Below are 11,081 nucleotides of genomic sequence, written 5' to 3'. Positions count from 1 at the left end.
CCGGAGATGACGCAGGCGACCCATATGAAGTTCCCCGCCTAGTCTTCGACGCCTTCGACACCTCTGTAGATGCCAACATCGATATCCCTTCAACGCTTTTACGAATCCTCGATCTCTCCAGCGATGGCAAACTCACAGAAGCATCGCGTTCTCCACCCTTCTTCGACTCTTGAACCGCTTCGTCACTCCCGTAATCGAAATTCCTCATCGCTCCGAAAATCATTACCTCCTTTCCATTCCTTGTGAACTTCGTCTTTACCATCTCTACAAGAGAAATCCCCAAATCGATTTGAGAAATTAGGGTTACGTTCAAACACGGGTTTCATTTTGTTTGATTGCAATCAAACACATCTTTTGATCAATAAAAATAAACATGTGTGATAACCTTCCGAAAAGTCCACTAGCTCAGTGGCAATACCCCCTTACGACCACGAGTGCACGGGTTCGAGTCCAGGCAGCAACAACAATTTTAATTAAGCAAAACGACGTCGTCTTGAGATTTTGTGTTTAACAAAACAACTGAATGAAACGACGTAGTTTCACTAAACGGCAATAATTAACGGTGAGTTAACACTGTCTTAACTGTCGGTTAACGGTGTGTTAATTTGGTTAGTCAACCGTAAGTTTGTGAATTAACTAAAAACGTCAACAAAAAATCGGGGTTTTATTGGTCAGGTTCGAGTACAGGTTTCTTTTGGCAATTCCCGCAAAGTTCAGTGTTTTTTTGGCCGATTTCTCATTTTTCTATGATAGATCTTAATATATATTTCTTTTTATACTTCAAATATTTTAAGAACATGAGGAATGACTCAAACTAGAGCTGCATAAATTTTCGTCAGTATTTGTATTCTAATATGCGAATTTTATTTATACTTTCGTGATTATGGATACGTTATTTTTATTCCACATACTGTCCAGTGTCCACCGCTTCCTTAGAGTTTTATTAGACGCGGTCATTTAAAACAACAAAGCAGAAACCTGGTGTTGTCTTGGTCTCGTAAACTTATACTTTAGAAAAGAGCTAATTTATGCGATGTCTCTTAATCTAATGGCCAGCCAATCACTAAAAGAAAACATAGTCATTTCTGACGAATTTATGAGGAATATAAAATTTTACTTTTCGTCGGAAATATTCTAGGAAATTCTGACGAATTTTCTTTCGTCAGAAATAATCGACGAAATATCGGCGATTCCCGAGGAAAATTAAACAATTTAGGATATAGGTTTGTGGTTTATGTTTTTGTTGGATATTCGTCAGAATTTCTGACAAATTTCTGACAAAATGCAAAATTTTCATGGGAAATTCGTCATAAATTTTCGACGAATTTATTCCTAGAAAATTTCTGACGAATTTTCGACAAACTTGAGTTTTAGATAATAAATATTCAAAATAAAAAAAACGGATACCTACAAGATCACATGACATATATTAAGTGATAAATATGATGTGGGTTAATAATTCCTCAATATATATATATATATATATATATATATATATATATATATATATATATTCTTTCGATGGATGCACGGATACATAACCTTGTTCGTTAACACTTATACACTTATGCAAATACTTTACGGGGATCCATCTTACAATTTTTAATTTGTGTGTTTTCAAGTGTTTTCAAACATTATGAAGATTATAAACCCCTAAAAATCATCAATTTATTATCAATGGCTATTATCTGTTTATTTTTGCTATGTTTCAAAGCCCCAATATGTAGTTCGTTAGAAATTCGTCGGAAATTTTTGACGAATTTCTGACGAATATATTTCCGACTAATATATTTCCGACTAATTTCCGACGAATATGGTATATTTCGACGAAAATGGTATATTCGTAGGAAATTGAAATTTACCCCAAAAAAAAAGACATCGCCTAATTTTGCGCGAAGCGTCAAAATAAAAAATTCTGACGGATTTCCGACGAACTCTATCCGTCAGAAATTTTTTAATATAAACCGTAAGCCCCTTCTTCCTCATTTCTCTTCTCCTTCTCTCTAAACACACACAAATTCTCTCCGATTCTCTCTCTAATCCGGCGATTCTAAGCCTTAAACTCCTCAAATCCACCTTACAAATTATGTAAGTCATCTCTTTCCTTTTCTCATTTGACTTATGTTACTTTTTGATTGTGAAATTGTGAATTTTAGGTTTTGAATGTTAGATTTATGTTAGGATGAAGAATTTTATGAATTAGATGTTAGATTTTGTTGTTAGGTTGTGGTTTAGATAGGTTTTGATTGTGATTTTGTGGTTTGTTATTTAATTTGTTGTTTTGTGAAATTAAAAAAGTTTTTATTATTTATAAAACGTATTTCAAATTTTAAAACCTTTTTGGTGTTTTTATAAATTTTGAAAGTTTTATTTAAAATAAAAAATAAATAAACATATATATATATATATTGTTTTCAAGTTTTTATTATTTTTTGTTGTTTTAAAACGTTTTTATGATTTTATTAAATGTTTTAATCTTTTTATAAAACATTTTAAATTTTCATAAAAAAATTTTAAGTTTGTTATAATTTATACGTTTTCTGGTTTCTAAAGTTTATCAAAATGTTTTAAAATTTTTTTTAAAACCTTTTCAATCGACAAAAGTTTTTTGTCCCCATTCATTAGATAGAGAAGATCGCCAAGATTTCAATTTTTAGAAAACGGTTTCAATTACAAAAAAAATTTAAAAATTTATTAAAATGTTTTCTCTTTGTCTTAAAATTTTATAAAATATTTTATGTTTTTAAAAATTTATAAAAACATTTATTATAAACAAAAAACGGTTTTCTAATTTTAAATTTTATTTTATTTATACATCAATAATTAAAATATTTATTATAAATGATTTTTAAATTTTGTATTTCAGTAATTAATTAATTTAAATATTATATTTTAAATAAAATTTGTTTTATTTTTAATAGTTTACAAAATTTCCTACGGATATTATTCGTCGGAACTTTGTCCGTCGAAATTTCGTCGAAATATATTCGTTCGAAAATTCATCCGTCGGAAATTTCTCCGTCGGAAATTTCTCCGTCGGAATTTTGTCAGAAATTCATCAGAAAACCTGAAGAAATTCCGACGATTTTTTTCGACCGACGATTTTTGTCGAAAATGATTCGGAAATATTAATTAATATTATCATGACATACACAAAATTTATATTTTAAATTGATAAACTTCTTTTGCTAGTTATAAAATATGAACAAGGCACATCTACAATTTCTTCATCAAATTAATCTTGTATAAAAATAAAAGTTTTATCCAAAACTAAAAAAAAAACTCTAGAATTCAGCATACTTAGGAATAAATATAATAATTCAGAATCTGATAAAACTAAAATTTCAGAAATTAACCACGTGTTAGTGGTTCAGTGGTTAAACTCAACCTGGGAAGTCATGGGTTCGAGTGCTGCTGGGAAGTGATTATCTTGAGAGACCTTCGAGCCCAATACGGAGAAGCCTGCTAACGTGTGGCCACTGGTGGAATTTACATGGGGTGATCACCAGCTCTTCTGGATGCCTCGGCGGGCTCCCCGGCTAAGCTCCGGTGGACGGTCATTGGTGCTAATCGGATCCTCTCGGGGCTCTGGATACCAGGATCATCAAAAAAAAAAATTCAGAAATTAACTTTGCATTCAGAATTAGAATCAACGATTTGGGTAATGGATAATATGCTACATCATTCAATGTATCAGAATTTAGGAACAAATTGGAAGGACCTAATCACCATAGTTAACGATAGGGGTGGACGTTCGGATACCCATTCGGGTTCGGATCGGGTATTTCGGATTTTTGGGTATTTCGGTATAGGGATAGAGAACCCGTTCGGGTAATTCTGTACTTTGGGTCGGGTTCAGGTATTTTTAGTTCGGGTTCGGATATTTAGATTTTAAAAGAAAAAAATTAATTTTTTCATTTTAAAGTTTCTTGTATTTAAAAATATGGATTTCGCTTAACTGATTTTTTTATTTTTTATAGATCGAATGATCAATAGGTTTGAAGATAATATTTCGAAAACAAATAGATATTAATTTTGGTATTGTTTTTAAACTTTGAATGTAACTTTTGTTAATACATGAAACAAAAAGTTTGACATGCATTTTCAATGAATATCAAATCATTTTCTCCATATAAATATATATATATATATATATATATATATATATATATATTTATGATCTTAAAGTATGTGTAACATCAATACAAATATTTTTTTTAAAAAAGATAGAGATGTAAACTAGAAATATAAGGGTAAGTATATATATGTTCGGTTATTTTCGGATATCCATTCGGGTTCGGATATTACCCGTTCGGATTCGGATATTACCCGTTCGGATTCGGTATCCAATCTCTCATAACTTAATATCCGTTCGGGTATTTTGCTACTTCGGTTCGGATTTCGGTTTGGATTTTTCGGGTCGGATTCGAGTGCGGCTTTGGGTATCGGGTAAAGTGTCCACCCCTAGTTAACGAACCATAGTTACCAATCAGAGTTTTACCAGCCAAATTCTCAACAAATCAAATTCCAAACTCATAACATTAAATCAACCGTAGTCTTTTTTGTTTTGTAACACCTCAACCGTAGTCTATATTTTTCTTTTCTATTGTGTAAAATGGTATGAATTTTAACACGTACACCAAAAAAAAATTGAAACCAATTATATCTGTCTCTAATGTATTACTTACCAAGTAATTAAAGAGTTTTGGAAGTTCAAAAAAAAATCCAATGTAGTGATGATCCTAAGTTTCTATCACTATAGTTCACAATACGAGAACCTCTCGATAAAAGTATACTTAATTTGGGGGTATGGGCCGTATGTCTGTTAAGCTAGGTCGATAAAACACCGTTGCACCATGCCTTGAGGTCACTAAACACTTTACAAATTGCCAAGTGCAGGCCATCATCTTTTGTCAAACATTGTCAGATTACGAGATTTATTTATATACACCCATTTGAATAATAAAAACAACATTAAATGAAGAAAAAAGAAAAGGTAAAACAAGTCATATTACTTTGAGAAGAAAGTCAAAACACTAGCAACATCGAAATAAATGTGGACTCCAAAGCTGCAAACAAGATTCAATACTGACTAATTAAGCATGACCATTGGTTTGAGAATCACAGGGTGGATCAAAGACACTAAAAGCTCTATAAGCAGAAATAACAGAGAGAAATAAGAAGGAGAAGAGAACAAAGACATGAAGCCCCAAAGCAATTGTGAATTTTGAACAGAAGTGTGGATAAGAAGAACAAACTTCACTCCATGTCACTGTTTTCTCTCCTTTGTTAAGTAAATACACTATCTCTGTTGCTCCTGCTACCGATGTGGTCATCAAATAAGCCAAGACCTTTACACACAGAATTGTTCACTTGTGTAAGAAATCGAATACTAGATTGTGTTAATGACTGGGAGAAAAAAAAAAAGAGAGCGGATAAATAGATTTAAGAAGTCGAAAAACCTGGTCAGGGACAAAGAAGAGCCAAGCTTTGGAGACTAAATTTGTGACCCATGAAGAAATAGTAGATAGCAGAGCATAAATACCACATATGACACTAACACCAACCATGTATCTGCAGAGAGCAAATCAATTAGTCTAAATAACAAACTAAACAATAACAACTAAACAATAATAAATTTGCCATAGTGAAAAATGAAAGAAGTTTTAGTTTACAGAAAAAAAATGAAAGAAATCAAAGAGTACAGTTGAGAGTCATGACGGAGTATACTTGATAACAACTAAATAGTAATAATACATATGATTATCACTCAAAAATGAAAGAAATTAACGAGTTTATACTTGAGACCCATGATGGAGTTGTAGTCTAGATTGCCATAGTCAGGGTTGGATTGGTGAATAGTGACAGTTAACCAGATGGTTGCAACACTGAGAGGAATCACGCTTAGCCTCAGACATGAATCTATGAGCTTCAAAGACATATGAGCTTCTTGTGGTTGGTGTTTTGAAGAACCGCTTCTCTCTCCTTCTCTTGTGTTGTTGGTGTCTCTCATATCTGTTTGGATCTCAAAATCTATGTTCTTTTTTGGGAGAGGATGAAAACCTAAGAAACAGTTTGTTGAATCCAAGTGGGTGCCTCTATTAGATTATCATCTCTTTTATATATTTATATATGTAAATATATGTAGATATGTGTGTATTTGCAGTCACATGACAAATAAGAACAAATCATAATAGATACAAACAAAGGTTGCTTTCTCTTCTTTTCCTGTCCAAACTTTTTTTCAATTTCTTTTTATCATTATTAACCTTAGGAAACCGCGTGAAGAAAAGAATAGAGGTAATTTTCATTGACAATGTGAAGATAAGAAAAACATACAAATGTGAATATGGTTTTTTTTTCTTTCAGAGAGACAAATGTGAATAGGGTTTAAGCATCCTATATTCACATAAGGATTAAGAGTATTTCTACACGTTGTAGAAATAAGTTTGCTTAAGAGTTTTCACGTGTAACAAATAAGAATCTAACGATTAAACTATAGTAAAATTTAACTCTAGTTTCTTTTTATTAATTACATTTATGTTTTCTATCTTTAGAAAGTGACACCGAAAATCTGGTAGTGGGAGAAGAAATAGAGACGAGGCTAGTGCGGTGGTTGTTGGGAGCGAGAGAGACAGACATCTGGCTTTTGTGGTGGTGGGCTTCATATTGTTTTGTAAAGTAAAGAGTATGAAGGAATGAGGCGTTACAATTATTTTGTAATGTGTTGTAAATTGTTCTCTTAACAACCATATTTTCAAGGGTACCCTATTTTCAATCAAAAGTTCAAAACTAATCTGCAAGCCCATAGCATTTTGATTAAGTCTGCTCGGTAGTGGCAATTCTTTAGTTGGGAGTTGGGACATATTTTTTACTGGTTGATGACACTAGTATATGTCAAGGTGATGTCACACGATCACATCATAGTTCGAAGAACAACTCTCTATGATCGAGCATAGGGTCCCCTTTGCACTTTATTTTCATTTTTGTTCTTCGGTTAAGTTAAGTCTGAGACAGAAACGTCTGAATTAAACAAACCATTCTTTTTCTTGATTCGGTTTGAGATTGAAAATACGAAATAGAAGAATCTACACTACTCGATCATAAGAAACATCATCAGTCTCTCTAGACTCTAAATCCTTTTTATTCAGAAAAATATATTTATTCGGTCCATGGCTTCAACAATATTCTTTCGAGGATTCAAATGGGCTGTTGGTTCAAATTGGGTTTTGTAGGTTTATTTTGAAAATTAATACATTGATAGGGATCTCATACAGTGTGATCAGAAGGAGGCAACTCAACTCAAAGTAATTGATATAAGAGTAAAAAATAATGAAGTAAATAAAATAAGAGAAATTTACTAGAATGAGTCAAATTAGTTTAGAAATTACTAAAATAATTCTTGAAAGTTTAAAATTACCAAAAATATTTTATGATCGAAAATACCCTTGACTATAGTTATGATAAAAAGTCATATTACAAAAGTGTCATTTAAAATTATTAAAAAAATTCTGATGGCAGATTTATTTAACGAAAAATAAATCTATTAAATTAAACTGTTGTAAAATTTATATCTGCCATGTATTTTGTGGCAGACTTTTATGTTACGACATATGTTTTGAAGCTAGCATATTTGTATGGTCGATTTAATATTGTCGATAGATTTATCTATTTTAGTCTGTCATATGTTGTAACCGATTTGTTGAAGTAATCAGATTTTTTTCGAAGTAGTCAGAGTTTTGAGACAGATATGTTTGTCGGTAATAGACATAAATTTTTATGATAGATATGTTTACCCAATTTAAATTTTCAATCGATTTTTGTATTTATTTGGTGGCAGATTTTTGAAATTGCCGTCTTTGGCGGCAGACTTTTTAAATAAATTTTAATTACTAGAGTGGGACGAAATTATAATTTCTGTGTAAATTCAAATAAATTCCGATTTAATCTAAATTGGATCCCGGTTTAGATTGATTGAATTCTGTTTTAATTAATTTTGAAATTTGGTTTAGGGTTATTTTTGGTTTAAATTAATTTAAACCTATTTGGAACCTTGGTTTAAGCTAAGAGATTACAACCACGCTTTCTCAATTTAGGTTTTACGTTCTTTGTCATCTTTTTCCTGTTACCTTTCATTCAACAACACGTGGTCCACTTTCATGGTGATCTACAACTGCATCTTTTAATTCATATTGAGGAGTGAGTAATGGAACACATAATTCTCGTCTATGGAAAGTAGAAAGTTGAGAAAACTAAGTGGTTATTTGAAATAGATAATGAGCGAGTGAGCATATTGGTTGCTGCGAATGAAGACACTCGATTTGAGGATTTTGTGAAAATCATACTTGAGGATTACAGAGTTGATTTTGCAGAAAACGATTTGGAACTAAGGTACGTTTTGCCGAAGAGGAATCTACATAGACAAAGCATCGATACACCACATGTGAAAATAGGAAATGATAGGCAGTTTCATGCATTATTGGGTCTTTGCAAAGTTGAGAATGTTCGAGTATGTGTAGAGTTTAAAGTGAAAAAAAAATGTTGGGAAAGAGCCGGCGAAGATCAGAAACAACCCATAGAAAGAGATGATGAAGAAGATACAGACGAAGAGGGTGATCGATTCGATTACTGTGATGATTCTGATGGAGCAACATCCGATGATGAAAACTTTAGCACATACGGGATGCCACCAGACCATGTAGAAGAGGTCCAGGGATCTGCTACAAATATGATTTATGCAAGAGTCTAGGCCTGAGCATTTTAACCTGGACCCGAAAACCCGAACCGGAACCGACCCAAATATACCCGACCCGGAACCGGACCGAAAATTTACAAGTACCTTTTGGATCTAAATTTTTTTTACCCGAAAGAACCGGAACCGAAAAGGAACCGACCCGAATAGATCCGGATCCGAAAAGAACCGACCCGAATAGACCCGACCCGATAAGAACCGATTTGTACCAGACTTAAAAACATGTATATCTAAAACTATGATGTTTTTGTGTTCTATTTTATATATATTATTTTATGATTTAGTTGAAATATCTTTTGTTAACAACATTTGTTATTATTTTTTAACATTTTTAAAGTAATATAAAGCTTTAAAATGTAAAATTTAGAGTTTTAAAATGTTTTATTTTAATTATTAATAGTTTCATTTAAGTTGTTTTGTAAAATTTTAGATATATATGAAAAATATTCAACTAAAGTTGATGGAATTGGGTATATCATGTCCTTTTCAGATCCTAAATACCCGAACCCGACCCGGACCCGATATGGACCCGAAAAATTACGGGTATTTTATGGGTATTTTAATTATAGACCCGAACCGACCCGGACCCGAGAAGAACCGACCCGAACCCGAACCAAAAATTTCTAAGTACCTATTGGGTCTAAATATTTAGGACTCGAAAAGACCCGGATCCGAAAGGAACCGGCCCGAACCCGACTCGAAGACCCGAACGCCCAGGCCTACAAGAGTCCTAAAACACATGTAGAAAAGGTCCAGGGATCAGAATTAGGTAATTTTTTGGTAACTGTCATCATCTCTTTTCTTCTGTTTTTACTTCCTTATCAAATTGTCTTCTTTCATTTCTTTCATTGTGGAGTTCTATTGTACGATGATTTTGTGAACATCATAACTAGGACAAAAAGTAAACGGTGGCTTTGGCGACTGATTGCATTTGTCATTTTATATAAAAAACCAATAATCTTATGGATTTTTTATTGCTAAAGTCACTTATAGTAGTAATAAAGATCTGATACTAACTCTCTGATCTTAGGGAACTACATATACCGGTGACAACAACAACTCAAGAACTGATACTAACTCTCCTCAACAAGATCTTCTTGCCAGTAACCATTAGGAGTTCTGACCAGCAATATTATTCATTGGTTCAGTTATGATTCCCAGCCTTGTTGCTCAAGTTTCTTTCCTTTAACCATGTTCTCCTCTCTAATGTCTTTCTGGTACTGACTCATCCTGACCAACCAAAGGAAACCCACAAGTCTTATTCATTCTTGTTCACTCTGACTATGTAGCAAAAGATAAAAATAAGAAGAACCTTGAGACGAGATCAGTATTAGAGATCCCCAGCATCCGGATAGCAAGCAAGGCTGTGTTGGTGGAGTTGTTAATTGCAACTGTGGCGACAGGAACACTCCTAGGCATCTTTGGTAACCAAAAAAGAAGATAAAGGTTTGAGAACTGCAAGCAATTAATAGCTTAAGTAAAACATGAAGCAGTGTGTACATATGTGAACGATGGAGAGAAGTGAATCAACTCCATCCAAACGGGTAAGCATGTACAGAAACAGTTGATAAACCATTGATTTGACCCACTTTTATCCATGGTTTATAAGTGTTTTAACTACTTATTATATTATAGAGTCTATTTAGAATATTTATAGGACCAGGAGTGATTTGGAGATAAATGATGATTTTGGAGCATTTTGGAGATATTTGGAGCCAGCACCCGAGATGCCCATCGAGCTCGACCATCGGTCGATATTGAAGAGGAATAATCGATCGATGTTCATGTCTTGACATCGATCGACAGCGAAGCGCGCAGAAAGCCCATTTGGTCACAGCCAACTTGAAGCCCAAGTCTTCACCAATTTACAAGATTACCCCTGACGAGTTTTAACCTAATTATATAAGCTTTGCCACCATGTTAGAGGCAAAGTGTGATTTTCTGTGTTTTCTTGTTTTATTATTTTCACAGCAAGGTTTTCTAGGATTTTGATAGATTTGAGAGAATATCCAAAGTTATAATTTGTGATTGGAACTCCATTAATATCTATTTACTATTCTAATGAAGTTTTCTTACCTAATTGATGTTATGAATTGTTTGCCATGTCTGAGTAGTTCCATTGTTAGATTTTAGGGTTTAAATAGGTTAGGAGGGATTAGCCCCAACTATAGATTACTGAGTTGTGGTAATTATCATCAGGATTGTTCATTAATGCATGTTTCTATATTAGCTGCCTAGAACTTGCCCTAGGATTGATAGATAAAAGCGAGAGCTTCATTCTCATCCTGAAAACATTCTAACTGAGCTAAGTTTCTTGCTATGAGTAAGG

The 11,081-nt window shown here is 33.0% G+C and overlaps 2 protein-coding genes and 1 pseudogene across 2 annotated transcripts in view; all 3 read right to left on the bottom strand.

Moving 5' to 3' along the window:
* LOC106314935 (putative F-box/kelch-repeat protein At4g11750) overlaps positions 1 to 262 on the bottom strand; it is a 5,753-nt gene extending 5,491 nt beyond the window's left edge. The window contains exon 1 of the mRNA XM_013752727.1: positions 78 to 262. Coding sequence (XP_013608181.1) covers positions 78 to 262 — 185 coding nt within the window. The remainder of the gene's footprint in view (positions 1 to 77) is intronic.
* A 4,728-nt stretch (positions 263 to 4,990) lies between these two features.
* On the bottom strand, positions 4,991 to 6,112 carry LOC106315658 (CASP-like protein 2D1). Its single transcript, XM_013753452.1, has 3 exons — positions 5,802 to 6,112; positions 5,463 to 5,574; positions 4,991 to 5,351 (listed from the first exon to the last, which is right to left on the bottom strand). The coding sequence occupies exons 1-3, from the start codon at positions 6,011 to 6,013 to the stop codon at positions 5,097 to 5,099; spliced, it is 579 nt and encodes a 192-aa protein (XP_013608906.1). The 5' UTR covers positions 6,014 to 6,112; the 3' UTR covers positions 4,991 to 5,096.
* Positions 6,113 to 9,888: 3,776 nt separating this feature from the next.
* LOC106314934 overlaps positions 9,889 to 11,081 on the bottom strand; it is a 10,592-nt pseudogene continuing 9,399 nt past the window's right edge.

Source organism: Brassica oleracea, chromosome C9 (genome assembly GCF_000695525.1).
Source record: "Brassica oleracea var. oleracea cultivar TO1000 chromosome C9, BOL, whole genome shotgun sequence".
Taxonomy (NCBI): Eukaryota; Viridiplantae; Streptophyta; class Magnoliopsida; order Brassicales; family Brassicaceae; genus Brassica; species Brassica oleracea.
Note: the sequence above shows the minus strand (reverse complement) of the source record. Positions and strands in the feature narration are given on the sequence as shown.

Bases quoted from the DNA above. Each gene is read 5' to 3' on its own strand.
- LOC106315658 (XM_013753452.1), bottom strand. From the start codon at position 6,013: ATGAGAGACACCAACAACACAAGAGAAGGAGAGAGAAGCGGTTCTTCA. The intron at 5,575-5,801 runs GTATAAACTCGT...TGCTCTCTGCAG, and splicing joins AACTCCATCATGGGTCTCAA to ATACATGGTTGGTGTTAGTG. The intron at 5,352-5,462 runs GTTTTTCGACTT...CTGTGTGTAAAG, and splicing joins TCTTCTTTGTCCCTGACCAG to GTCTTGGCTTATTTGATGAC.